This window comes from Tribolium madens, unplaced genomic scaffold (genome assembly GCF_015345945.1).
Source record: "Tribolium madens isolate multiple individuals breed KSU strain unplaced genomic scaffold, Tmad_KSU_1.1 Scaffold_91;HRSCAF=231;Tcas5.2_LG7, whole genome shotgun sequence".
Classification (NCBI taxonomy): Eukaryota; Metazoa; Arthropoda; class Insecta; order Coleoptera; family Tenebrionidae; genus Tribolium; species Tribolium madens.
Window position 1 is genome coordinate 1,424,949 of NW_025401063.1, and position 27,858 is coordinate 1,452,806.

At 31.8% G+C, this 27,858-nt stretch overlaps 5 protein-coding genes across 10 annotated transcripts in view; 3 read left to right on the plus strand and 2 right to left on the minus strand.

Moving 5' to 3' along the window:
* Positions 1-162: 162 nt before the first annotated feature.
* On the minus strand, positions 163-5,948 carry LOC123012058 (solute carrier family 25 member 45). Its single transcript, XM_044409837.1, has 3 exons — positions 5,707-5,948; positions 929-1,412; positions 163-622 (listed from the first exon to the last, which is right to left on the minus strand). Exons 1-3 carry the CDS (start codon positions 5,753-5,755, stop codon positions 277-279), a joined length of 879 nt encoding a protein of 292 aa, XP_044265772.1. The 5' UTR covers positions 5,756-5,948; the 3' UTR covers positions 163-276.
* LOC123012057 (protein salvador homolog 1) lies at positions 5,575-9,698 on the plus strand. Its single transcript, XM_044409836.1, has 6 exons — positions 5,575-5,909; positions 5,957-6,276; positions 6,328-6,568; positions 8,865-9,045; positions 9,094-9,275; positions 9,323-9,698. Exons 1-6 carry the CDS (start codon positions 5,819-5,821, stop codon positions 9,520-9,522), a joined length of 1,215 nt encoding a protein of 404 aa, XP_044265771.1. The 5' UTR covers positions 5,575-5,818; the 3' UTR covers positions 9,523-9,698.
* LOC123012059 lies at positions 8,869-9,970 on the minus strand. Its single transcript, XM_044409839.1, has 2 exons — positions 9,714-9,970; positions 8,869-9,665 (listed from the first exon to the last, which is right to left on the minus strand). Exons 1-2 carry the CDS (start codon positions 9,928-9,930, stop codon positions 9,562-9,564), a joined length of 321 nt encoding a protein of 106 aa, XP_044265774.1. The 5' UTR covers positions 9,931-9,970; the 3' UTR covers positions 8,869-9,561.
* LOC123012056 (tubulin polyglutamylase TTLL5) lies at positions 9,949-24,396 on the plus strand. Of its 6 annotated transcripts, none has more exons than XM_044409833.1 (14): positions 9,949-10,096; positions 10,208-10,321; positions 10,370-10,489; positions 13,201-13,727; positions 15,389-15,665; positions 18,318-18,517; positions 18,571-18,806; positions 18,854-19,067; positions 20,465-20,665; positions 20,715-20,865; positions 20,919-21,069; positions 21,117-21,283; positions 21,335-21,535; positions 24,103-24,396. In XM_044409833.1, the coding sequence occupies exons 2-13, from the start codon at positions 10,227-10,229 to the stop codon at positions 21,516-21,518; spliced, it is 2,523 nt and encodes an 840-aa protein (XP_044265768.1). In that variant the 5' UTR covers positions 9,949-10,096; positions 10,208-10,226; the 3' UTR covers positions 21,519-21,535; positions 24,103-24,396. The 6 variants fall into 6 exon arrangements, with proteins under 6 accessions (XP_044265768.1, XP_044265769.1, XP_044265767.1 ...); XM_044409834.1 differs by having other exon boundaries at positions 21,335-21,531; XM_044409832.1 differs by lacking the exon at positions 24,103-24,396 and adding an exon at positions 21,586-22,009.
* Positions 24,397-25,967: 1,571 nt separating this feature from the next.
* Positions 25,968-27,858, plus strand: part of LOC123010915 (L-asparaginase) — a 3,602-nt gene continuing 1,711 nt past the window's right edge. Inside the window, exons 1-5 of the mRNA XM_044408102.1 lie at positions 25,968-26,156; positions 26,208-26,343; positions 26,403-26,520; positions 26,571-26,679; positions 26,727-26,852. Coding sequence (XP_044264037.1) covers positions 26,280-26,343; positions 26,403-26,520; positions 26,571-26,679; positions 26,727-26,852 — 417 coding nt within the window. The 5' untranslated portion in view covers positions 25,968-26,156; positions 26,208-26,279. The remainder of the gene's footprint in view (positions 26,157-26,207; positions 26,344-26,402; positions 26,521-26,570; positions 26,680-26,726; positions 26,853-27,858) is intronic.

Here is a 27,858-nt window from a genome sequence, read left to right on the forward strand (position 1 = left end):
TAATTTTTAATTATTATTAACAGTTTTTGAAATTTTGACCAAAATGTTTGATCTTTCGTAAAAGTCGTCAAATGTTTGAATTATAATTTTCCAAGGCCACAAAAATTACTATATTGAATCAAAACCAGAGTTTCTTTATGTAAAATCGCCCAAGGATTCCAACTACGTAATCAGTTTTCCCTTATCAGTAATGGTTTTCGAGATAAGGGCCAAAATCCGCCCTTTTGAATTTCCCTTATTTCACATTAAAAAAAATTACGGTAAGTCACGTGTGATTTATTCCAGATGTCTTAACACAGCCTCATAACCCACAAACAGTGCCGCATTCACCGGAAAAGTCCTCAACATAATCGCAGGAGCCCCCTTGAAAAAAATCCCTAAACCGTCCTTCTGATACGACTTGTAGAAACAATCCAACATTCCATTATATACAGGGTGATTGTAGCTATCGGCCTGAATCCGGGACTTCACCACATCAAAAGGAATCACAAAGATCCAAGACGCCACCCCTGCTGCGCCCCCAGCAATGGTCTGTTTCAGCATCAGGGGCACATGACATTGCTCAAAGTACGAGTTTAGGGCTTCGTAGGTCATAGTATATAACCCACTAGTGGGGACATCCCTGAAAAAAAAATCCCAATTATTTATTATTAAAATATATTTTTTAGGTTATAAAACTCTAAACGCCTCTTTAATTTAAAGGCCGATTCACACACTAAGTGTCATTAATGTCACTCAAAACAAATTTAAATCACATCAAAAATGAGAAAAATCTGCACGTTTGTTAATTGCGTTGTTAATTTTAATGATTTTTTCCTACTTGGGGGGCACATTTACTTGAAAAAATAATTTTTCGGAAAGATTGAGGTTAGGATTGTTTGAATTTGTGCATGTTTGCCAACTTAAATAAAATAAAAACCACAACCACCTGATTGCCATGGGGACAAACCCCCTGAAGAGCCCCCGAACCCCCCTGTCCCGCACAATCCCGAAGAAGGCGTCGATGGACCCGCTGTAAGCCACCTCGGAGTGCCTCCGCCAGGAGCCCCCGCCCCCCGTCCTGATCTGCATCAGCGTCTTGATCAGTTCAGCAGGACACACGAAGATCGCCTGGAAGAAGCCCCCCACCGTCCCGGCGACGAAGACGTGTCTTAGGGCTTCGCAGTCGGTGTGCGAGATTTTGCGAGGTTGGTAATTGTCGAGGGTGAGGTGCAGGAGGTTGCCGTAGACGCCGAAGAGGATGGCGTTGGAGGGGCCGATGGTGAGCAGGGGGCAGAGCATCCCTTTGAAGAAGCCGGGGGGGCCCTCGTGACGGAAGGTGCGCGAAATCGCCACGAAGAGGTTGGTGCCGAAGTTCTGTTGGCGGACTTTGATCGTGTCGAGGGGGTGGCCCACCACCACCCCACAGAGGCCTGCAATTGGGGAGGGTTTTTATTTATTGAGATTTTTTTTTCTGAAATTAAACCGAAAACTAATTTTTCGTAACCAAAATTGTCTAAGGGTTCTGAATATGCGAAAATTTCAAAAAAATTTGCAAGAGCACAGAAAGCAAGACTTTGAACCGAAATTAGATTTTTTTAATGCGAAATTGTTCAAGGATTCCGAATATGTAATTAGTTTTTTCTTATCATTAGTCGTTTTCGAGATATCGGCCAAAATTTAAAATTTTTTTTGAAATTTTTTGAAGTCTTTCAGTCTGGTGTTAAAATTTTATTTTTTCACATAAAAATCAAAAAATTGAACTGAATTTAGATTTTTCTTGTGTAAAATTGACCAAGGTTTTCGAATATGTAACTGGTTTTTATTTATGATTAATAGTTTTTGAGATTTTGGTCAAAATTTAATGAAATTCGTCAAAAACCGTTTCTGGTCAAGTGTTGAAATTATAATTTGTTAAGGCTACAAAATTCATTAAATTGAATCAAAATAAGAGATTTTTAATGTAAAATTATTCAAGGTTTTCGATTATTTGATTAATTTTTACTTGTTGCTTATAGTTTTCGAGATATTAGCCAAAAATTCGCAATTTTTACTTAAATTCCTGAAATCTAGGCCAGTCCAAGAATTTTAATTTTTTTGTACAAAATTATCCAAGGATTCCGAATATGTAATTAGCTTTTTTTTATCAGTAGTAGTTTTCAAAATATCGACCAAATTTTCTCATTTTTTTTAACTGTCAAATTATTTATTAACAAGAGTTTTATTTTTATTTTTTCAAGGTAACAGAAATCAACAATTTGGGCGAAAAGTAAATTTTTCTTATGCAAAAAGATTCAGGGATTCCGAATATAAAATTAGTTTTTTCTTAATATTGGTAGTTTTCGAGATATGGGCCAAAATTTAATTTTTTTTTCTAAAATTTTTTGAAATCCTCCAGTCTGGTGTTAGAATTTTATTTTTTTACATAAGAATCAAAAAATTGAGCCGAATTTAGATTTTTCTGATGTAAAATTGACCAAGGATTTCGAATATTTAATTACTTTTCACTTGTCACTAATAGTTGTTGAGATATCGGCCAAAATTTAGCAATTTTTTTTAAAATTCCTGAAATCTAGGCCGGTCCTAGAATTTTAATTTTTCAGCCACCAAAATCAAAAAAGTTCAACCGAAATTGTATTATCTTATGCAAAAAGATTCAAGGATTCCGAATGTGTAATTATTTTTTTTTCTTATCATTGGTAGTTTTCGAGATATCAGCAAAAATTTAAAAAAATTTTCTATAAAATTTTCTGGTCTCGCGTTAGAATTTTATTTTTTCACATAAAAATCAAAAAATTGAGCTGAATTTAGATTTTTCTTGTGTAAAATTTACCAAGGATTTCGAATATATAACTGGTTTTTATCTATTATTAATAGTTTTTGAGATTTTGGCCAAAATTTTAAAATTAAATTTCTCAAACAGTTTCTGATCAAGTGTTCGAATGATAATTTTTCAAGGCCACAAAAATCATTAAATTGCATCAAAATTAGAGATTTTTGATGCAAAATTGTTCAAGGATTCCGAATATCTAATTAGTTTTTTCTTGTCAGTAGTAGTTTTCAAAATATCGGCCAAAATTTGTCATTTTTTTAACAGTTAAATTATTCATTGACAAGAGTTATATTTTCAATTTTTCAAGGTCACAGAAATTAATAATTTCGACGAAAAGTAAAATTTTCTAATGCAAAAAGATTCAGGGAATCTGAATATGTAATTAGTTTTTTCTTATCATTAGTAGTTTTCGAGATATCGGCCAAAATTTAACAATTTTTTTTTAATTTTCTGAATTTTTTTAGTCTGGTGTTAGAAATTGATTTTTTCACATAAAAATCAAAAAATTAAACTGAATTTAGATTTTTCATGATGTAAAATCGCCCAAGAATTTCGATTATTTGATTAATTTTGACTTGTCATTAATATTTTTCATTTTTTTAACTGTCAAATTGTTCATTGAGAAGAGTTATGTTTTTATTTTTTCAAGGTTACAGAAATTAACAATTTTGACGAAAAGTAAATTTTTCTAATGCAAAGAGATTCAAGGATTCCGAATATCTAAATAGTTTTTCTTATCATTAGTAGTTTTTGAGATATCGACCAAAATTTAATATTTTTTTCTAAAATTTTCTGAAATTTTCTAGTCTGTTGTTGGAATTTTATTTTTTCACATAAAAATCAAAAAATTGAACTGAATTTAGATTTTTCTTGTGTAAAATTATCCAAGGATTCCGAATATGTAATTGTTTTTTTCTTATCATTATTAGTTTTCAAAATATCGGCCAAAATTTGTCATTTTTTTAACTGTCAAATTATTCAGTGACAAAAGTTATATTTTTAATTTTTCAAGGACACGAAAATTATCAATTTGGACGAAAAGTAAATTTTTCTTATGCAAAAAGATTCAAGGACTTCGAATATGCAATTTGTTTTTTCTTATCATTAGATGATGTTTGAATTTTATTTTTTCGCATAAAAATCAAAAAATTGAACTGAATTTAGATTTTTCTTGAGTAAAATTGAGCAAGGATTTTGAATACGTAACTGGTTTTTGTCTATTATTAATAGTTTTTGAGATTTTGGCCAAAATTTTATGAAATTTGATAAACCTTTTCTGGTCAAGTGTTCGAATTATAATTTTTCAAGGCCACAAAAATCATTAAATTGCATCAAAATTAGAGATTTTTGATGCAAAATTATTCAAGGATTCCGAAAATGTAACTAGATTTTTCTTGTCATTAGTAGTTTTCGAGATATCAGCCAAAATTTGTCATTTTTTTAACTGTTAAATTATTCATTGACAAGAGTTATATTTTTAATTTTTCAAGGTCACAAAAATTAACAATTTGGAAAAAAAGTAAATTTTTCTTATGCAAAAAGATTCAAGTATTCCGAATATGTAATTATTTTTTTCTTATCATTAGTAGTTTTTAAGATATCGGCCAAAATTTAACATTTTTTTCTAAAATTTTTCGAAATCTTTCAGTCTGGTGATAAAATTTTATTTTTTCACATAAACATCAAAAAATTGAACTGAATTTAGATTTTTTCTTCTGTAAAATTGACCAAGGATTTTGAATACGTAACTGGTTTTTGTCTATTATTAATAGTTTTTGAGATTTAGATCAAAATTTTATGAAATTTGTCAAACCGTTTCCTGTCAAGTGTTCGAATTATAATTCCTCATAGCCACAAAAAACATTAAATTGAATCAAAATGAGAGATTCTCAATGTAAAATCAACCAAGGATTTTGATTATTTAATTAGTTTTTACTTGTCGCTAATAGTTTTTGAGATATCGGCCAAAATTTAGCATTTTTTTCTAAAATTCCTGAATCTAGTCCGGTCCTAAAATTTTTCAGTCACCAAAATCAAAAAAATGAACCGATTTTTGATTTTCTGATGCAGAATTATCCAAGGATTCCGAATATGTAATTAATTTTTTCTTATCATTAGTCGTTTTTAAGATATCGACCAAAATTCATCGACAAGACCTGCATTTTTATTTTTTCACAGAAATTAACAATTTGGACGAAAAGTAACTTTTTCTTATGCAAAAGGGTCCAAGGATTCCGGATATGTAATTAGATTTTGTTTATCGACCAAAATTTAGCAATTTTTTCTAAAATTTGTAAAATCGTTTCTAGATCGGTGCTAAAATTCTAATTTTTCAAGGTGACTTAAATTAAAAAATTGAACCGAATTCCGATTTTTCTTAGACAAAATTGTCCAAGAATTCTAAATATGTAATTGGTTTTTACTAATTATTAATAGTTTTTGAAATTTTGACCAAAATTCGTCAAAAGTTTGAATTATAATTTTCTAAGGCCCCAAAAATTATTATATTGAATCGAAATCAGAGTTTCTTTATGTAACAGTTTTCGAGATATGGGCCAAAATTTGTCAAAATTTTTAACTTCAAATGTACTGACAGGGTAGAAAAAATGTTGCATATACTACACGCAGAAATGCGCTCTTTGAATACTTACTGTTACTATTAAATAATATTATATATTATAAATAATAATAAACTGAGAACGAAAAATAAAAAAAATCTTGAAAAATCCCCTGAACGTTAGTCAACCCAAAATACACGATGGAATGTCCCCCCACCCATCCACCCCATGCGCATGCCCCTTATCTGGTGATGTGAATTTGTAAACAATGGAATTTCTGTTACAACCAAAATGCAGTGTTTACAAGTGATAACCCCCATGACAAGACACGAATACCTCCAAACCATCCTGCAATGAAATCAGCGAACTTGAACGTCCCATCCATCGCTTGAGACACCTCCACCGACTAGCCCCCTCACTTCGCCCGAAAATAGCCTACCACCTGACCATGCTCTCGCGCAAAAACAAGGACTTGAAAACGATCAAGGAAGGGGTTGTTGGCAAATACGTGAAAAAAGACACCCCACCCGAAATGCCAAGTGAGTCACTTTGACACTTTTCGCCTAACCTCAAACCCGTTTCGCAGTCATCAACGTGTGGACCACGGAGCCCAAGCGCCGCCTCTCGAGCCAGGGGCGCCAATCGCTGCCCGCGAGCCTCACCAGGGGGGCCAACCAGAGCAGCATCACCGTGCAGAAGTTCGGGAACCAGAAGACTATCATCAGCTCGGGGTTGGGGGCCCACCAGGGGAAGTACACCCCCAGCTCCTCGGTCCCGGATTTGGCCACCAGGTTCGCGAATTTGTCCACCAATGAGAACAATTCGCTGTATACCCCCAGCTCGGCAGTGGCCCCCCAACACATCTACATGAATCAGCATTTCAATGCCTCTTACAGTGACAATTCGGTGATTAGGGCCCCCCAGAGTGGGGTTTTTAACGAGTTTTTTTTATTACAGAATGCGAATTACGTCGAAATCGATCAAATCTATCCATTAAACACTCAAGATAACAATTATAATAATCGGAATTCGCCGATTTATCAAAACACTGATGGGGCACATAAAAACCAAGACACGACCCCCATTTATAGCAATGCGGGGGCTGAACGGTACTCTAATCCGCTACAGGGCATGACTTATGGGGAATCGCTTGCACATCATTTGAGACACTCTCTGGGGCGCAATGAGAGCAGCACAGGTATTTGGGTGTATAATTGGTTGCCTAGTCCTCAAACACAGTTATGTTTTAATCAAATAATCGTTACTATTACCTTTGGGGCATTTTTATTGATTAATCTCAATTATTTGTTGTTATTTTTATGATGAAAGTGGAGTGAATTTTGTGATTTATGATTATAAAATTGATGGGTATGCAACTCATTATACACGATTGTCTGGCTTAAGGTTTATTTTTTGACAATAATTGTTTTAATATTTTTGAGACGTTTTCTTATTGATTTATTGTTACAATTATTTGTTTTGCTGCTTTTTGTTAAAAATTATGCAATTTTTTCAGTTTTTGAAGTAGTTGTGTATGCAACTCATTATACACTCTTTTTTTGGAACGATCTTTTTGATATTTTAACGTAAACTTGCCTTGGGGTTTCAGTTATATGATTAGTTTTTAATTATGTATACTAGTTTTTGCGATATTGTCCAGGATTTTCCGATTTTTTTGTTTTTTTTTTTATTTTTGACTGGTGTTTGATTGTATAACTGGTTTCCTAACCCGCAAACAAAATGTGTTATATTTTAACAAATAATCATTGTTATTGACTCTGGGGCGTCTTGTGTTGATTAACTTTAAATATAATTTGTTTTTTTATGAAAACAAATTTTTCTATTTACAACTTTACAAATTTGGATAATTATTTAATTAATTATTAATGGTGGTCATATACATTTTTTTTATTATTATTGAAATTATTATTTTTATTGTCTCAGAGACGTTTTTCTATTTATTAATATTTCTAATTTATTTGTTTTGTTGTTGGTTTTTGTTAAAAAATTTAGGGATTGTTTAATTTTTTAGAAGTTTTTGTGTATGCAACCCACTATGTATGCGCCTCTATTTTTTTTCTAAAATTACAGGAATCAACAAGTTGAACTTTTTGATATGTTGATGGAAACTTGTCTGGGGATTTTGGCTGTATTATTAGTTTTATAATAGTTTTTGAGATTTTTTCTCAAATTTTTCAGTTTTTTTTTAATTCTTATTTTGTTTTGACAGGTGTTTTGCTGTATAATTGGTTGCCTATCCAGCAAATGTGTGTTTTAAATATTATGAAATAATTGTTATTATTGCCTTTGGGGAATCTTTACTGATAAATTTCAATTATTTATTGTTGTTTTATCTACAACTGAATCGATTTTTCTATTTTTTTTACTTTTTTATTTTTATTTACCATAATAAAAATTTACATTATTATTGAATTAATTATAAATGAGGGTCACAGACATTTTTATTTATAATTAATGAAATTATTATTTTTATTGTTTTCGACACGTTTTTCTATTTATCAATTTTTATAATTTATTTGTTCTGTTGCTTTTTGTTAAAAATTTAGGGGTTATTTAATTTTTTAGAAGTTCTTGTGTATGCAACCCACCATGCAGGCGTCTCTAATTTTTTTTTCTAAAATCACAGTATTCAACAAATTGGATGATTTTGCTATATCATTATTTTTTAACCATCTTATATAGTTTGTTGGATTGTGTCGGGAATTTTTCAATTTTTTTCAAAATTTTTTTAACAGGTGTTTGGCTGTATAACTGGTTGCCTGATCCACCGACAGTGTCTTAAAGATAAATTTTCAGTTATTTATTGATTTTTTTACGAAAATAAATCAATTTTACTATTTACAATAATAAAAATGTAATCAGTTATGCAACTAATTATACGTGGTACTCAATTTGAGTCGTATAATGGGTTGCCTAGTCTTAGAATATTTTTAATTAATATTATTTTGAGGCGTTTTCTTATTTATTAATTTTTATAACTCCTTATTTCGTTGCTTTTCACAAAAAATTAAGTACGTTTCAATTTTTGACCTATTTGTGCATGCAACCCATTGTACACACTTGTGTATTTTTTTGCTCAAGTTACAAAAATCAACAAATTGAATCAAATTTATTTCAACTAATTGATTAGTTTTTAGCTATTTGTAATAGTTTTTGAGATATCGGCAATTTTTTTTAAAGTTTGTAACATTGTGTGGAACACCTCGTTTTAATTATTTATTACAATAGTGCATTGAATTTTATTAAAAAATTAATATTACAATTTGTGAGTATGCAAGCAATCATACACATTGAATGACTGGTTGCCTAACCCAAAACTTTTTTTTTGCACAATAATCATTATTATTACCTGTAAACATCTTTTTAAAAACAATGCATTGATTTTTCACCAAAATATATCGAATTTTGTTCAATTTTAATTAAAAAACTCGTAGTTAACTAGGCAACCAACTATACACCTCGTTTTATTTTAGATCAATCTGAGGAGCTCCCTTTGCCCCCCGGCTGGTCCGTGGACTACACCCTCCGCGGTCGCAAATACTACATCGACCACAACACGAAAACGACCCATTGGTCGCACCCCTTGGAGCGCGAGGGCCTCCCCACGGGATGGCAATGTGTCCACTCCCCCATCTACGGCATTTACTACGTCAAGTTCGTTTCCCCCCAAATTCAACTCAATTCAAATTAATTTAATTGCAGTCACATTACGAAACAAGCTCAATACGAGCACCCCTGTCTCGTGCCTTGTTACAATTACCAGCCGGAGGTGCGGTATTTCAACCCCCCGAGGACGACGCATTACCAGCCCCACAGCGTCCTAGTGCCGGCGAACCCCTACCTCTTGGAGGAGATCCCCCATTGGCTCAACGTCTATTTTAATGGTAAAGTGTGATGATGTTTTTTTTGGTGATTTATTTGGGGTTTTTAGCGAGTCCCGATTTGGACCATAAATTGAAATGGGACATGTTCCGGTTGCAAGACTTGGACTGTTACAATGGAATGTTGACGCGGCTTTACAAGCAAGAGTTGCAGAATATTGTGATGCGGTATGAGACCTACAGGTCGGCGTTGCTCGTCGAAATGGAGAAGTTTAGGAGTAGTAGAAATGGGGCTGTGACTGGTCAATAAAATGTTCCTTTTTGTATTAATTCTATCAAATGTGATTATTTATTCTTGTATCGCTTCATTGATTTCGTATTTAGTGACTTGTAGGCCTGAGACTCGCATCACTTTGGCCTCCTTGATGCCCAAGGTGCGGGCCCACTGTTGTGCTAAAGACACAAATAAACGCTTTATTTTATTAATAAGTGTGTATTTACCCGGAGTTAGGGCCAATTCCTCCTCAGATTTGTATTTTCGGGCCCAATCGGAGTTCCCCTTGTAGACTTGGTACAAGACGAAACCGAACGCGTTCCACGAGACAAACATGTAGAACAGGGACAGGCGTTGTTTCCACACGAAGGCCCGGTCTTCGGGGATCTGGTTCGTGTGTCTTCTGATGAAATTCCGCAACCAACGGGGGCTAAAAAGCGACATTTTGAGGTTATGTAATGCAATTTTGACAGGTGTGCTCTCTGCATTACCGGCCGCGTTTTGAAAAAATAAACAAAATGGCGTCTCTTTGAAAAGTGCAAAATTTGAAGTGAAATTGAATCATCCAAAATACTATGAATAAGTAATTTTCGGCGTAACGGACCCAAATGTGAGTACAAATAGTCAAGTTTGTGTCACACTTTCGCCAGTTTCATTTAAAAATCATGCCCATATTTGTCCGAAAGTCTAACCTAATTTTTGTGGTTTTTTCGTTCTTCAGTTTCAGTTACTCAAGCAAGATGGAACGAAGCATCGGAGACACCGCCGACGAGATATCAAGCTCGAGTGCGAGCAGCTCGGAGTCGCTCAAGTTGCCCCACGTTGAGTTAAATCGGTGAGTTTTGGGGCCGTGGGGGCCTTTTCACGCTCAGTGTGTCTCCAGTATCGCGTCCAAGCCTATCGTGTTCTCCTGGCGCCCCCCCGACTTCCCCGAAGACTCCCTTGACAATGCCTCGTCCCAGTGCATGCTTTTCGACAGCCCCCTTGCGGCGTCCGACCAAAGGTTTTTGGTGTTTGCGACAGGAAAAACCAAATTTGTTCAGGTTTACTGTTTTCTAGGCCTAGATTTATGGTCGAGGGGACAAAAACTCGTAACTTTCTCTTGTGCAATCGATTGTAACGGTTTTTTTCCTAATTTGTCCAAAGACACGTAAAATTGTGGCTATATTTGGGTGCAAAATCGTGATGTCGCATTTTTGAATTCGTAAAAATAATCGTGACTGGAATTTGGATAAACGGAAAGTTTTTTTTCGTTATTAAGGAATGAAAATTGAATCTTTTATCACTTATTGTGATTTAAAATCGATAATTCATAGAGAAAAAAAGTGTAGTAGGCGAGGGTTCGATAGGCAACTGTTCGTAACGTCGCCTACTATATTCAAAGTTTTTTTAAATTGCATCAAAGTTGGCCGAAATGAATTAAATTTGTCGGTTAATTAGACGTTTCAGTGATTTATTGAGTCTGATGTGACGTAATGTTTGCACTGAGATTAATGGATTACGAGTGTGTTTTGTTGCGCCAGGACCGTACTCAACATTTTTTTTACAATTATGGTTCAAAATTTATAAAAATCGAATAAAATAAGACAATTCGACTCTCAAGGTCACAGAAATCAAACATCCTTACTCAAATTTTTTGTCTTGTCAATTTATCAAGGTCACTTAAATCGAGAAATTGAATCGAAAATAGATTTTTCTTAAACAAAATTGGCAAAGGATTGCAAATACGTGACTAATTTTTCTCTATTAATCATTTTCGAGATATTTCTTCAAATTCCTGTTTATAACATGTTTTTTTTTTACAAAAAACACTCTGTATTTCTAAATAATGATATTTTGTATCAAAAAACAACTCACTTGTCTTTTTTTAAGTGGTGAAAAATTTATCTAAAATTGACTACCCGCCACTGGACTGAATTTTCTATTGTTACTATGACGTTTTTTATTCTTCGTTGCCATAGTTACGGTGCATTTCTATAGCAACCATAGGAAATTTTGACATGGGCGGCTCGGTAGGGAAAGAAAAAAGGGTTTTTCAAACACTTGTGTTGATATTGAAGGTTTTTTGTACCATTTAACCTTATTTTACTTGGAAAGGACAACTAAAAAAATGATCTCAGACAAAAAAAGTAGTAAGGAAATTGTTTTTCAAGGTCATAGAAATTACCAAATTAAATTGAAATTGTATTTTTCATAAGCAAAATTGTGCAAGCATTTCGAATAAATATGCAGTATTTACCAATTTTTAATGTTTTTCGAGAAATTTGTTAAAATTGTTCTTTTTTTTTAATTTGTCAAATTGGCTATGAAATATGAAGTCATTAAATATAAACGAAATTATAGTTTTTTTATGCAAAATCGAATTCTGTGATTAGTTTTGGTCAATAATCAATAGTTTTCAAGATATCGACCAAAATTTGTGAAAAATCTCCGTTTTAGAATCATCAACATTTTTCGACTTTTTGTGTTTTTAACCGAAAATAGATTTTTCGTAAGCAAAATTTCAAAGGATTTGAATACGTGTCTCTATTATTAATCATTTTCGAAAAAATTTTCCAAATTCCTGTTTTTTATAAAATTGATTAAATTGTAGAATTATAATCTTTTTCAAATGCTTATAGCATGTTTTTTTTTCTAAAAACACCCTATCTTTCAAAGTAATGGCATTTTACTATCAAAAAACAACTCATTTGTCTTTTTTTAAGTGGTGAAAAATTTACCTAAAATTAACCACCCGCCACTGGACTGAATTTTCTATTGTTACTATGACGTTTTTTATTTTTCGTTTCCATGGTTACAGTGCATTTCTATAGCAACCATAGGAAATATTGACATGGGCGGCTCGGTAGGGAAAGAAATCGGGTTTTTCAAATACTTGTGTTGCTACAGGTATCACTCAAGGTTTTTTGTAATTATTTAACCTTATGTTTAATTTAAAAAAAGAATTGAAAAAAATTATATCAGACAAAAAAAGTAGTAAGGAATTTTTTTTCAAGGCCATAGAAATCACCAAATTGAATTGAAATTTAATTTTTCCGAAGCGAAAATGTGCAAGAATTCCGAATATGTATACAGTATATGCCTATTTTTATTATTTTTCGAGAAATTTGTTAAAATTGTTATATATTTTTTTTAATTTGTCAAATCGGACTTCATAGTCATTAAATTTAAACGAAATTAGAGTTTTTTTATGCAAAATCAAATTTTGTGTTTTTTTTTTTTTGATTAATAATCAATAGTTTCCAAGATATTGACCAAAATTTATGAAAAATCTCTGTTTTAGAATCAACATTTTTCGACTTTTTTATTGAAAATTATGGCTTCTACAAGGTAAACAAAAGTAAATTTTGTCGATTATTAAAATTTATTCATTTTACGGAAGAAACTGTTGATTTCGAGGTGCTCCGGTTACCCGGATTTCGCCCGGAAACTAACAAGAATCGACAAAATATCACGGAAACTACTTGTAGAAGAACGCAATCATGATTCTCACGCGATTTTCCCTCTAAAAATCCAATTTAGAAAGAAGTTTTTCACGTTTTCACCTAATTTTAGATTTTTGTTGTTATACAGGATGTTTTCTTAATATTGCAAAAAATTGCAACCACACATTCTAAAAAGCTTTCTTTCGGAAATACAGTGTCCTGAACAATTTTGGTCTTTCCTAAATTCCCCTTAATTCCACTTCAATGAAGAATTTATTTCTCAACTTAGCAAAGTGATAACGCAAGAACCGACAGTGCCCCCCGACACATGGCTCCTCGGCGGCACTCTAGGCAATCGTCATGCAACTCTCGTATTTAAAAGTTCAGCATTGGCGAATTGCACTCAAAAATCCATACAAGAAAAACCCGGTCATAAACTTCACATCACTTATAAAGTACTTCAAGCCGAAACAAAACTCCTTTCAAAATTATTAGAATGTCATGGAATTGTTGAAGTTCCACCAAATTCATCCGATTTTAATTTATTATGGACGGGTTCACATCCAAAACCGGGTGCTTTAAGATCTTTAGCCCCCCATCAACGAGTCAATCATTTTCCACGTTCCTATGAATTGACACGAAAAGATCGTTTATATAAAAATATCGAACGAATGCAACATTGCAAAGGCTACAAACATTTCGATTTTATTCCACAAACTTTTGTAATGCCAACTGAATTTGGTGAATTGTGTTCGACACATCATCGAATCAAGGGGCCGTGGATTGTGAAGCCAGTGGCGTCGAGTAGGGGACGAGGTGAGGGGTTTGATATACAGGATGTTCCGTCAAAACGCCACATTAGAAGTTTTGGGAGTTCTAACAATAATATTTATCTAAAATTTTGTCTATAGTCATAATTGTTTAGGTTCTGCTCAATGAAAATATTTTCAAGATGGCAGCACTTCCGCTTATACCGGAAGTCGGTCTCAATTTTCTTATTTTAAATGGAAAGGTATATTTTTTAGTGGGTTTTTGGATTAATCGGGTTATTTTAAGGGAGTTTTCATCAGCTTTCCCTATACCTAAATTTAGCCGTTTGAGTTTTTCAAAAAATTTTGGATCTGCACCTTCCAATTTAAAAATCGGTAACTCTGCCATTTTTTAAGATTTTGAATTCGTTTGTTTGGCGTTTGAAAGAGAAAGCTTAGATCCTTTTTCTGGTGTTTTCAAATTTTGAAAAAAAATAACATATCTCAAAATTTTAAGGTTACTTTTGTAACAATTCAAATACTCATAACTCACTTTTTTCAAATGGAATATCCCAATTTTTATTTTACTAAATAGAAGAGAATTTAATTGTGCATTGATCTGTATTAACATTTCCTATACCTAAATTTAATAATATTTAAGTGGACTTTTTTTTAAGACTACAGAAAATTTACTACTAGCCACACCTATTTTCACATAGTTTGCTATGGAAATCAAAAATGTCAAAATTTTCTCTAAACAAACGTCAACAGTAAATTACTATTTGACAAATTGTGCCAAAATATGAAGAATCAAAGTTATGCAAACTTAATTATTATTGCGATCATTTTTTAAAGCTAACAAGTGAGAAAAATTTATTTTTGTTTAATGAACGACATCATAATTTTGTTACACTCTCCATAAATACAAAATAAATTAATTAAATCTAAGTTTGAGTAGTTTTGACTCTCCATATTTTGGCACTATTTGTTAAATAATAAGTCACTGTCGACGTTTATTGAGAAACAATTTTGGCATTTTTGATTTCCATAGCAAACTATGCAAAAATGGGTGTGACTAGTAATAGATTTTCGACAGTCTTAACAAAAAGTCACCATAACTTAAAAATTATTAAATTTTAGTATAGGGAATGTTAATACAGATCGATGCAGAATTAAATTCTCTTCCATTTAGTAAAATAAAAATTGGGGTATTTCATTTGGAAAATTTGAGTTATGGGTATTTGAATTATTACAAAAGTAACCTTAAAATTTTATAGTTTGTTAATTTTTTTTTTTCAAAATTTGAAAACACCGGAAGAAAGATCTAAACTTTCTCTTTCAAACGCCAAAAAAACGAATTCAAAATTTAAAAAAATGGCAGAGTTACCGATTTTTAAATTGGAAGGTGCAGAACCAAAATTTTTTGAAAAACTCAAACGGCTAAATTTGGGTATAGGGAAAGCTGATGAAAACTCCCTTAAAATAACCCGATTAATCCAAAAACGCAGTAAAAAATATAGCTTTCCATTTAAAATAAGAAAGTTAAGACCGACTTCCGGTATAAGCGGAAGTGCCGCCATCTTGAAAATATTTTCATTTAGGAGGACTTAATACATTATGGCTAAGTACCAATTTGCAAACAAATATGATTATTCCAACTCCCAATACTTTTAATGTGGAGTTTAGACGGAACAGCCTGTATTTAGTGTTTTTAAATCAAAATTTTAGGGATTTTTATTGTTGAAACACCAAATCAAGTGCCTCTGGAAGAACCAGTCGTTGTGGCTAAATATATATCGCGACCATTACTTGTCGCTGGTCATAAATGTGATTTGCGATTATATGTCGCTGTTACGTCATTTGATCCTTTGCTTATTTATATTTATGAAGAAGGTTTAGTCAGATTTGCAACTGTCAAATACGATTCTAGTCATAAACAGCTGTGGAATCCCTGTATGCATCTGTGTAATTATAGCATAAATAAGTATCATAGTGATTATGTCAAGTAAGTATGATTGATAAATTGTTGTTATCACTTGAATAAATAGATATTTTAATGCCCTCGGTGGCTTTTGGTCGCCTCTTGTATCACCTACATTCGAGGGATTAATTATGATGTTTATTTCCGTGATGCATACGTAATTTTTCTTCCCAACTGACTAAATTAATAATTAATTTATTTCCTGTTGGGAGGAAATGTGGTTTTTGGATTAGTCATGTCGTTGGCATCGATTATTTTCGTAGTTTTACAACAAATTAGTTTCAAGTAAATATTTTCAATGCTGCGAAATTGATGTTTTTGTTTGCCACATGTGATTTATGAGTGAAGAAAAATAATTACGAAATAACGTAATCTTTTCGTTTGTTTTAAAATAAATCGATTTGTGTTTAGATGATTTTTTTTGTTTTTCATAGTAGTGTTCAAGGATTTTGAATATGTAATCACTTTTTGTCTATTATTAATTTTGAATTTTGACCGAAATGTTTTTTTGTAAAATTCGTCAAATGTTTGAACTATATTTTTTCAAGGTCATAATAATTGTTATTTTGAATCACAATTTTTCTTTTTTGCTTTATGTAAAATTGTCCAAAGATTCCGAATATGTAATTAGATTTTTATTATCACTAGTAGTTTTCGAGATATTGGCCAAAACTTAGCAATTTTTTCGAAAACTAGGACAGTCCTAGAATTTAATTTTTCAGTCACCAAAATAGAAAAAATTGAACCGAATTTTGATTTTCTTACATAAAATCATCCAAGGATTTCGAATACGTAATTATTTTTTTCCTAACATTTGTAGTTTTTGAGATATAGGCCAAAGTTTAACACTTTTTTTTTTAATTTTCTGAAATTTTTCAGTCTGGTGTTAGAATTTTATTTTGTCACATAAATATCAAAAAATTGGACTGAATTTAGATTTTTCTTGTGTAAAATTGACCAAGGATTTCGAATATGTAACTGGTTTTTATCTATTTTTGAGATTTTGGCCAAAATTTTATGAAATTCCTCAAACCGTTTCTGGTGTGTTGAAATTATAATTTCTTAAGGCCACAAAAATGATTAAATTGAATCAAAATGAGACATTCTTGATGTAAAATCGTCCAAGGATTTCAATTATTTATTTAATTTTTACCTGTTGCTAATAGTTTTCGAGATATTGGCCAAAATTTAGCAATTTTTTTTCTAAAATTTCTTAAATCTAGGCTGGTCCTAGAATTTTAATGTTTCAGTCACCAACATCAAAAAAACTGAAGCGAATTTTGATTTTCTTATACAAAATCATCCAAGAATTACGAATATGTAATTAGTTTTTTCTTATCAGTAGTAGTTTTCGAGATATCGGCCAAAATTTAACATTTTTTTCTAAAATTTTCTGAAATCTTCCAGTCTGGTGTTAGAATGTAATTTTTTCACATAAAAATCAAAAATTGAACTGAATTTAGATGTTTCTTGTGTAAAATTTACCAAGGATTTCGAATATGTAAATGGTTTTTATGTATTTTTAATAGTTTTTGAGATTTTGGCCAAAATTTTATGAAATTCGTCAAACCGTTTCTGGTCAAGTGTTGAAATTATAATTTCTCAAGGCCACAAAAATCATTAAATTGAATCAAAATGATTGATGTCAAATCGTCCAAAAATTATTTAATTAGTTTTTACTTGTCACTAATAATTTTCGAGATATCGGACAAAATTTAGCAATTTTTTCTAAACTTAATATTCTAAAATCTGGTCCGATTCTAGAATATTAAATTTTTTTCTCACTAAATATTAAAAAAGTGAACCGAATTTTGACTTTCCTTATGCAAAATTATCCAAGGATTCCGAATATGTAATTCATTTTTTATTATCAGTAGCAGTTTTCGAGATATCGTCCAACAATTGTATTTTTTTTTAAGTATCAAAGCGTTTATCGATAAGAGCATTTGTATTTTTTCAAGGTCAAATTTAATCAAAATTATTGTTATTATGTAAAATCGTCCAAAGTTTCTAATTCTGTAATTAGTTGCATTAATAATTCAAAATTTTCGATTAAAAATTCCTTGGTTAAAAAAAAACGAAAAATTGTAAATTTATTTATTTATGAAATCTATAATTATATGAACATTAAATAATTTTGTTATTTGAGAGTAAGTTGGCTGCATTGAATAGTAATTAAAACATTTTTTTTTACTATAACCAAAATTGAACACAAAAAGTCTTTATTTTTTTTCGGAAAATAACAAAAACCCTACTTTTAACAAAAAGTTGCAAACCATATTTTTGACATAAATTTATTTATCACCTGGACCACATGGTACAATTTTTGTGTCACTATGTAATTGACTGTAATTTTTTATTCAAATTAGGCACGCCACTAATCGCTAATTACATCTCGTGTAGCAATTTTTTGAGGTCACCTTTCATCATACAATGAATTGCAAAAAATCGACTTTTTTAATGAAAAATATAAAACACCACTTGCAACCTTTCCCACGCGAGATATCGAACTTTCGTGTTACAAATCCACGCGACAAATTTCCCCTCAATTCTCGATGAAATAAATCTTTTTCTTGACTCATGACTCACTCTCGTGCTCGACTTGATTAAATCAAAAACACACACGAAACCACTCAAATGATAAAATTCTCATTAGTCATAAAAAAAAAATCGTAGATCGGACGACCCAAGTGCCGAAAATGTGGGCCACAAATGGACTTTGAGTGCCCTTTTGCGACATTTAAAAGCCGAGGGTAAAAATACGGCGATTTTAATGTCACAAGTCGAGGATTTGGTCATTAAGGCCATTCTGGCATCGGCGAATTCCATTATTTCAGCGTGTAAAATGTTTGTTCCGAATCCGAACAACTGTTTCGGTGAGTGGAATTTTTTTTTATTTTTTGGTTGAGAAATTGATTTTTTTTTGCAGAATTGTACGGATTTGATATTTTGATCGATGCGAATTTAAAACCGTGGCTTTTGGAAGTGAATTTATCGCCGTCATTGGGGTGCGACAGCCCCCTCGATGTGCGATTAAAATCGGCCATGTTGTCCGATCTTTTGACACTTGTGGGAATCCCCGGCGTTGATCCGATTTTAAGACCGACGACGAATAGTCTCACTTCGGCCAGTATTAAATCAAGTAGTCGTGTCAAACTTGGACATGTATGGGGATTTTTGTGTCCTTTAGGGATTTTTATTTTTCGTTTTAGTGTCGAAGAGTTCATTCGGCCGATGGTTTGAGTAGTACTTTACCGAGAAAGAATTCTTCAATGCATGGTGATCGGTTATCATCGAGTGCTTTAACTCTCACACCCGAAGAAACACGAGTCATTAAATTGGCCAAATGTCAATTTGAACGAAGAGGTGGCTTTGTGAGAATTTTTCCGGCTGTTGACAGTTGGACGAAATATTCGCAATATTTAGGTAATTTGTTTTTTAAGTGTTGGCATGACTGTTAAAATAATTTATTGGTTGATGGTGATTGGTCAAGTGCCATCACGTGACCTAAAAATATTCTATTTGAATATTTCATGATTATCAAACAAAATGCACTAAATTTTATAATAATTAAATATGGTAGGCAACCCAAAATACAAGACAAAAATTGGTGAATTTGTAGTTAGTGATTGTCTATTTATTTTTTATAACAATTTTGTTATCAAAAGATTAGAAAAATAATTCAGTTGCATATCTTAATTATCAATATCAGGGTCAAAAGTCAAATTGCAATTCGTGTGTATGCAACTCAATATACACTCTTAATTTTTATCGAATAATTGCAATAAAAAATAAAATGCTAACAATACAGCATAACTGCAATTTAATTATTATTAATAGAAATAAAAAAGTTGAGAAGTAAAATAATTAAGTAATTAGTATGCAACCAAAAATACAGAGTATTTCATTTTAAAATACATTTATAACAAAACATAGACTTAATTTATATCAAAAGGCATAAATTGCCAAATTTATTTACAAATAATAAGATTTAAAACAAAATTAATATTGTTGGGTAGGCAACCCAAAATACACAATTGAAGTAATGAACTCAATGTAATGTAAAATATTATAATTTATTAATAACAATTTTGTTATTAAGACATCGAAACTAAATAATGTAACAAAGCTGCACAATTCTGTTGCTAATTTTAGAGTCAAAAAGTCAAATTGCATTTCTTGTGTATGCAACCCAAAATACACGAATTAGTAGTTACAGGAATTGTCTATTTATTTTTTATAACAATTTTGTTATGAAAAAATTAGAATTTAAATAATACAACACAGTTGCATAATACTGTTATCAAAGTCAAATTGCAATTCATATGCAACCCAAAATACATTGTCAAATTTTTAACAAAAAAAAGTAATGTAATTTTTATTGCATAATTACCATCACGTGACCTAAAAATATAACGAAAAATCTTGTTAAAATTTTATGATTAGATTGCGTGATCAACTGTCTCGAGTTATGGTTGTTTCAATTGGTCGATCGATATCACGTGTCATCAATCTGTCACAGTTAATTGGTTAATTGCAGTCACGTGACTTGAACTTAAAAAAAAATGTGCCAACTGTCAAATTGTATAAGAGTCGAAAACACGTTTCATAAAATCGCGTGATCAACTTTTAACAAGTATCAAACTATTTGAGAAATTTAATACTTTGAGTTGTTTTTAATTGGTTGATGGAGATCACGTGTCACAAGTAATTGGTTAAGTTCTATCATGTGACCTTACCAATAAATTTACAACAACTATTATCACGTGACCGCCTACTTTTCCAATTTTTGAAAAAAAAAAATGACAGCTGTCAAATTTTAGATCCGGCCACCGGAATTCCGATTTCCGGTAACAACAACTCCTACACCAGTTATAACCTTTCCGGTGCCCACAACTACAACTTGCTTCTCTACACTCATTTTTTTCCGGACGCTCCGGTGAATACAAAACTCATGGATAAATCGAATTTGAGATATAGTTCATTGGACCGGAAACGCGATCTCTCATTGGATAGTCATACAGGTTTGTAATACTCGTCCATGTCTCGTGTTTTAAATTTTCGAAATTTAAGGTTCGTCATTGGCGCGTCAAGATCGTTACGAACGTCAATTGAGTCAAGGTCATCGACAATCATTGGCACCTCAAAAAATCCACAAAGAGGGACGTTCGATTGAGTTACGTAAACAAGTAATGGATATGTTGAGGAGTGGGAAAAAAATGACGTAAATTGAGTAAATGTCAGTTTGTTTTTTATTGAGTTTTTTTTTTTTTTTAGGCAAAGTGAAACTCGGAAGACATTTAGTCATTATTTGGGGTGTGTTTTGAGGAGGATTTCAGCAGGGCCGGATCAGGAGGATCACATGGAAATCGTTTTGAAGTTTTTACAAAAAGCATCAAGTTATCTGCGTACGCCATACCAAGTCAAGGTTTGTAGGGGTTTAAGTGTGTCAAGGTTGGTAATAGTGTGTTATAGACACCGAGTCAGAGTTTGGATTATAAGGATAGGGCGGCTGTGGTTGCAAAACAATTGAATGATTTCTTGTATTTGTATAATCGTGAGACGGAATTGTTTGTTGATAAGACGGAGAAGCCGAGTCAGATTCCGGCCAAGTTGTATGGGGAGTTTCTCGAGAATGCGAGGTAGGGATTTTAGGTTTAGCCAACTGTAGCCGAGTCGCAAACCTTTTACAGGGAGTGCGATTTGGAGGAGATTTTGGTGCATCAGACGACGCAAACAGTGCCAACGCATGGGGGCAGGACGGGGTTTCAGGGTGTGTTGAAGTGCATCCCCAATGTGCCCAAATCGTGCGGGTTGAAGCCCCCTTATAAGACATCGACGAAGAGCAAGGGCGTCAAAGTGGCCTCCTTGTCTTGATTTTGTTACACATGTTGGTAATTTTGTCAAAATAATACTCTTGGTTGAGATTGTTGGTTTTTTCTAGTTTTTAACGGTCTTGGTTTTTGTTTGAAATGACTATTTTTTTTATTACCAAAGTTCATTCCAATTTTTTCAACGAAAAACAGTGATAATGTACTTTGCTTATAACTAAAGCTGCTGCCAAATAAATATTTTTCATACGTAAAATCACTGTAGAGGAGTTTAGTGACTTTTTACACGTATTGTGATATGAAGGAAAATGCTTGAGCTATTTTCGATACTTGTTACACCGCTATTTGATGTTTTTCTATTAAGAAGTACTTGGATCTTGCTCAAATTTTTGCCTAAACTTTGTTGATTTTTTATTTTTTTTGTGTCTAAATGTTAAGTAGGGACAAATTTTGTACACAAATAATTTTATACTTTGAGCACAAGCAATGTTGTTGTGGTTGGTCGTTGTATCGCTTAATAAAATTACGAAAACACCACCGAGCTTATTTTTACCTTTTGCAAAACGATCGCGTAGGCAACCCAAAATACGCCACAAAATTCAATTAAATTATTTTAATTTAATTTTAATACTCTTATAAAACAATAGACATGGTGCAGTGATGACTAAATAAAACAGTTTGTTTAATTTTTGCTTATTTATAAAGCAAAAGGCACTAAATTCTAAATTTTATAATAATTAAGTAGAGTAGGCAACCCAAAAGACAAGACAAAAATTTGGTGAATTAGTAGTTACAGTGATTGCCTATTTATATTTTATAACAATTTTGTTATTAAGAGATTAGAATAATAATAAAGTTGCATACCTTAATTATCAATATCAGGGTCAAAAGTCAAATTGCAATTCGTGAGTATGCAACCCAAAATACACTCTAAAATTTTTAGCGATTTATTTCAATCTTTATCGAATAGTTGCAAAAAAAATAAAATGTCAACAATACAGCATAACTGTGCAATTTAATTATTAATAATAAAAATAAAAAAGTTGAGAAGTAAAATATTTAAGTAATTAATATGCAACTAAAAAAACAGAGTATTTAATTTGAAAATACATTTATAACAAAACATAGACTTAATTAATAACAAATTTATATTAAAATGCTAAAATTGCCCAATTTATTTACAAATCATAATGTTAAAAACAATAAAATTAATATTGGTGTGTAGGCAACTCAAAATACACTATTAAACTGATAATCTTAATGTAATGCAAAATATTATAATATTTGTTATTATTATAACAGTTTTGTTATTAAGACATTGAAATTAAATAATGTAACAAAACTGTACAATTCTGTTGCAAATATTAGAGTCAAAAAGTCAAATTGCATTTATTGTGTATGCAACCCAAAATACAATACAAAAATTGATGAATTAGTAGTTACATAAATTGTCCATATGCCAATAATACAACATAACTGTGAAATTTAATTATTAATAATAGATATAAAATAGTTAGGAAGTAAACTAATTCATTAATTAATTACGCAACCCAAAATACTGATCATTTAATTTTAACTAGATTTATTATAAAATATAGACTTAATTAGTATCAGATTTTTATCAGAAAGCTAGAATTACATTAAAACAGCAGAATTACACAATTTATTTACAAATCATTAGGTTTAAAACAATAAAATCGATATTGTGGTGCAGGCAACCCAAAATACGTCAAAAATATTTTTTTAATAAAATACTTATTGTTTTATTTCTTTCAATCATAACACAAATTTTGGTTTCATAACTAATTAAGTCGTATATGCACCCCAAAATACACTATTGATGAACTTAAGGTAATGTAATTTATTATTAATTTATTAATAACAATTTTGTAATTTAAGAGATTCATTTGTTGTGTATGCAACCCAAAATACACTACTTTTTCGATTATTTTTGTATTTTAATAATTAATCTGTTTACTGCATGTATGCCATTGAAAAACTGTAATTTTGATAACTGAATTGTGCAATTATACTGTGTTATCAATAATAAGGTGAAAAGGTGCAACTTTGGGTTATGCAACCCAAAATACGCCAACAATTTTTTTTTCAAATAAAATGCTCGTTTTTGTTGGAATTTGTCTCGTAAAACAGGTTGTGACGCTTTAAAATAAACCGGGAATGACACTTGGAATGAATTGCCTCTCACGTCAGCTATATTTTCCGCGCTTTCCCCCACACGTGTGAAAATTCACGAAAATAAAAATAACTGTCGTGGCGAAAATAACCGGTGTTCACTACCACCCCGACCACCACGCAGTCGACATGGGGCCCTTGTAGTGTCTTTCCCGCAAAATGCAGCGAATTTTGAGCGTCGAGACGAGTCGCAGCTCCAACGCGACGTCGGAATTCGTCACCAAAAGACTGTGCTGCAGCTTCATCCTCACGGTGGCGTTCTTCGCGGTGGTTGGAGGTAAAAATCAATTTTCGAAAAAAAATATCTATTTTTGACGTTTCCGTTGTTTGTTTCTCCTCGCGTGCAACAAATCCCTCGCCAATCGACATAATTTATTAACTCGTTGGAGATAATTAAATTGTTTGTTTAACCTGTGATGAAATTAAATTCGTTTCAGGGTTTTTCCTCGGTCGATTCGCGGCTGAAAAAACTTTACATAAATTCAGAATGGAGTTGATTGAAGTTTCGAAAAAAGTCACAGTGTTGGATAATAGGCTCAAAAACACATTCCAGGGGAATTCGAGTTGCAGTTGGGGGATTAAATGCCAACATTTTGCCAACTTTTCCTCAACTTGGGCAAAGTCGGCGCAGGAATTGTTGGATGTTCTCAATCAGTGTTTCAATGACCAAAATTAATGATGTGATAAATTCTAGATGTGAAATAAATAATAAATACATTTTTCTAATTGTGTTCAAGATTTTGTACTTTTCTCAGCCGTTTACAAACTTTAACTGTGGAGCAAAAAAAAGGAAATGAAATATAATAAATATTATATTATATTGAAGTTTAAGTTAAAAAATTATAGTATTAAACTTGTGAGAAATGGCCAACTTATTCACTCCTTGAATAATATACTATTTCACTACTCTTCTCATCTTGTGATATAATATACTATTTCGTACGATGCGTGTTTAGTGAAATTATAAGACTCAGAACATCGTGTTTACCGCGTAATTTTAAGTCTAGAAAACCATATTTCAACCGTTTTTACGACTTAAGGTAAATTGATTATTTTTACGATTTTACTGCCGCTCACCTTCAAAAACTCAAAAAATTCAAAATTTTTGAAACTTGATCCAATAACATTTTATGCAGTTATTTGAGTCTTTAGGACCTCTAGAAATGTAAAAAACGTAAAATGGATCAATTTTAAAGTTAAAATTTTTTTGGATTTTTGTCAAGATTTTGGTCGATTTTTGGCACCCGGAGCGCTCTATTAGCAATAACTCCGAACTTATTGGCAACAATCCCTTATATTTAGTACCGTTGGAAAGAAAATTTAATTTTCTATCATATATTAAAAAGTTCAGTGCTCTACGATGAATAGTTATCGAGAAAATTTCTGATAAAGTCAAAAATATCGAAAATTTAAATCCGACTATAACTTCAAAACTACTACGAATTTTACAGTTTTCTTGACGCCAATCGATTCCCCGGAACATTTTACATAGGTTTACGTCAAAATGTTACGTCATTGAGACACAGTTTTGCCGCAATTTACAAAATAAAAAAAACGAAAAAATTGTTAACACCCCCCCCTTAAAAACTAGTGTTTTTGAACATGTCTCAGATTCAATTTAAACCTATCTTATCCGATAGATTTTGACGCGCTAATTACGAATTTCCCAATTATTTTGCGCTATCTCTTTTAGTTTCGCCGTAATCGGCGTTTAAAAATTCAAATTTTTTGCGAGATATCGACTTGGCTTTGGCCTCAATCGATAGATTTTCTTACGCTGATTACGATGGAGTTGGACTGATTGCTCTAAGTCTAATAGTTTGGCCGTAATCGCCGTTCAAAAAGTGAAAATTGTAAAAATTGTGAAACTTTAAACGCGTTTTTCTACGAAACTATAAGATTTAGAGCAAAGAGCTAAAAAACATTAAAAGTAGCTTGAAATTATCTATTTATTGGCGCAAACCGGAAGTCGCTCCGGGTTATGGTTCCGGGTACAGAGCCATTTTATTTTTTTTCATAAAAAAATAATATCTCAAAAACTACGAGTCCTAGGTCAAAACGGTTTGTACAGGCGTATTGTCCGGTAAATTTCACATACAGTACTAGTTTTTCATAAGAACCAAAAATTTTTGATTTTTTGGTCAATTTTTTTTGTCGAGATTTTGGTCGATTTTTGGCACCCTTTATCGTCGAGATTTTGGTCGATTTTTGGCACCCTCTGTGGTCTATTGCCAATAACTCCGGTCTTATTGGTGATAACCTCTTCCTACCTTGTGATATAATATATTATTCTCCACTGTTTAAATATTTACAAATGTTTTTTTTTCAAATTTGAGTTTTTGATCAATATTGCATCACAAACCCGGCATTTGCAAGAACCACGAATCGAATCAGATAACCGCATGTTAAATTGAAATTTCAATGAAATAATCACTCGATAAGAAGCGTTCGAAGTGTCAAGAGCTAATTTCAGTGACGCAATTACTTTCATGTGCTTGTATATAATTTATTCAAATTTATTCATTTATCTCAATTATTACAGTAATAATTATTTTATTTGGGAGGAAATTTCTTCGTGTTATCGTCCAATATTGTGCAATTGCAGTGTTTCGAAATGAGAAAAGTTTTGGTGATTTACGTCGGAGGGACGATCGGAATGGAGCGTAACAAAAATAATGGTAGTTTTATCAAATTTGTCAATAATGAACGAGATATTTCCGGTTTTGTGCATTTTTAGTGTACTCTCCCTCACCGAATAAACTTTTAGAGAAACTGAAATTTCATTCCCAAATGCATGATCCGGTTTTGGGGAGGAAATTCGTGGGGGATTTGGCCCCCAATCAGCTGGTTTTGCCGTAAGTTTTTTCAGTTTCAGTTTTTTTCAGAAAAAAACGGTTTGTTTCAGCGAAATCGGAAACGATGTTGTTTTTTATGAATTGAAAGAGTACAATTCGTTGCTGGACTCGAGTAATATGTCGTCGAAAGATTGGATTCGAATTGCCAGCGACATTGGGGTAAATAGAATTTTTTGTGATTTTTTTGTATTTTTTTTTTTTTTTAGAAAAATTATCACAATTTTGACGGTTTTGTCATACTTCACGGCACAGACACGTTAGCGTACACATCGTCTGCTTTATCATTTATGTTGGAAGGGCTCCAAAAACCTGTCATTTTGACCGGATCTCAAGTGAGTCACTAAACACTAAAAATAAACGAAAAAAAATTCTCAATTTGTGACAATATAAAAAACATTGTTGGAAGAAAAATATTTTCAAACAAATATGACACCCGACACTGACTTTTTTTGTTTGTCGCTATGGTTACATGAATATTTCGTTACGTTTCCATGGAAACTATGTGAAAATTGTCACATGTGCGGCTCGCCAAGGACGGAAAAAGGGATTTTTGAGGACTTGAAACAAACAATTAAAAACACACAGAATTAATGATAAAATAAATAAAAGCAAATTTTAGATTGTTGCGATTTTCTGAGTAAAAGAGCTTGAGAAAATTTAAATTTGACGTTTCAATAAAAAATTCAACTACTTACTTATTTTTAATTTCTCCAAGAAATTAATAAAAATTGCAATTGTGTGTGGCATTTTATTTTTGTAAAACAATGATTCAGAAAACATAAAAATTTGAATACCCGCCACTGGCTTGAACTGCTTTTTTTGGTCACCATAGTTACATAAAAATACTTCACTACGTTTCCATAGCAACAATAGGAATCTAGTCATGGGCGACTCGACGAGATGAAAAAAAAGGGTTTCCAAAAAACAATTTAAAGTAACCATCACTAAATTAAAAGTTAATATGACATTTTTTTTCTTTTCGAGTGCTTTTTTAAACCAAAATCACATTTATTTCGAGGTTTTTTTTTTCGAAAATAAGCCGAAAATGTACCAAATTGTGTCGAAAATCATGTGATTTTTATCTTTTTTAGCATTTTGTTCTTGTAATGTTTTACTATAAAAAATACAAAATTAAATCAAAAATAGTTTTTTTTTCGAGTGTTTCTAATCAGAATCGCATTTATTTCAAGCTAAAAAAATTGGCAAACTGATTTTTTTGAACATTTGACCGAAAAGCTCGTTCTCTTGAAAGATTATTAATAATATTATTAATAAAAAACGACAATAATAATTACGTAAACAGAAAAATATGTAATTTAGTGTGATTAATTTATTTTA

Coding starts and splice junctions, on each gene's coding strand:
- LOC123012057 (XM_044409836.1), top strand. CDS start 5,819: ATGCTCTCGCGCAAAAACAAGGACTTGAAAACGATCAAGGAAGGGGTT. Junction 5,910..5,956: donor CACCCCACCCGAAATGCCAA/GTGAGTCACTTT, acceptor CCCGTTTCGCAG/TCATCAACGTGTGGACCACG. Junction 6,277..6,327: donor CCTCTTACAGTGACAATTCG/GTGATTAGGGCC, acceptor TTTTTATTACAG/AATGCGAATTACGTCGAAAT.
- LOC123012059 (XM_044409839.1), bottom strand. CDS start 9,930: ATGTCGCTTTTTAGCCCCCGTTGGTTGCGGAATTTCATCAGAAGACAC. Junction 9,666..9,713: donor GGAATTGGCCCTAACTCCGG/GTAAATACACAC, acceptor TTGTGTCTTTAG/CACAACAGTGGGCCCGCACC.
- LOC123012056 (XM_044409833.1), top strand. CDS start 10,227: ATGGAACGAAGCATCGGAGACACCGCCGACGAGATATCAAGCTCGAGT. Junction 18,518..18,570: donor GAATCCGAACAACTGTTTCG/GTGAGTGGAATT, acceptor TTTTTTTTGCAG/AATTGTACGGATTTGATATT. Junction 20,666..20,714: donor CTCATTGGATAGTCATACAG/GTTTGTAATACT, acceptor TCGAAATTTAAG/GTTCGTCATTGGCGCGTCAA.
- LOC123012058 (XM_044409837.1), bottom strand. CDS start 5,755: ATGGATGGGACGTTCAAGTTCGCTGATTTCATTGCAGGATGGTTTGGA. Junction 1,413..5,706: donor CATTGCAGGATGGTTTGGAG/GTATTCGTGTCT, acceptor CCCCAATTGCAG/GCCTCTGTGGGGTGGTGGTG. Junction 623..928: donor TTTGTCCCCATGGCAATCAG/GTGGTTGTGGTT, acceptor TTTTTTTTTCAG/GGATGTCCCCACTAGTGGGT.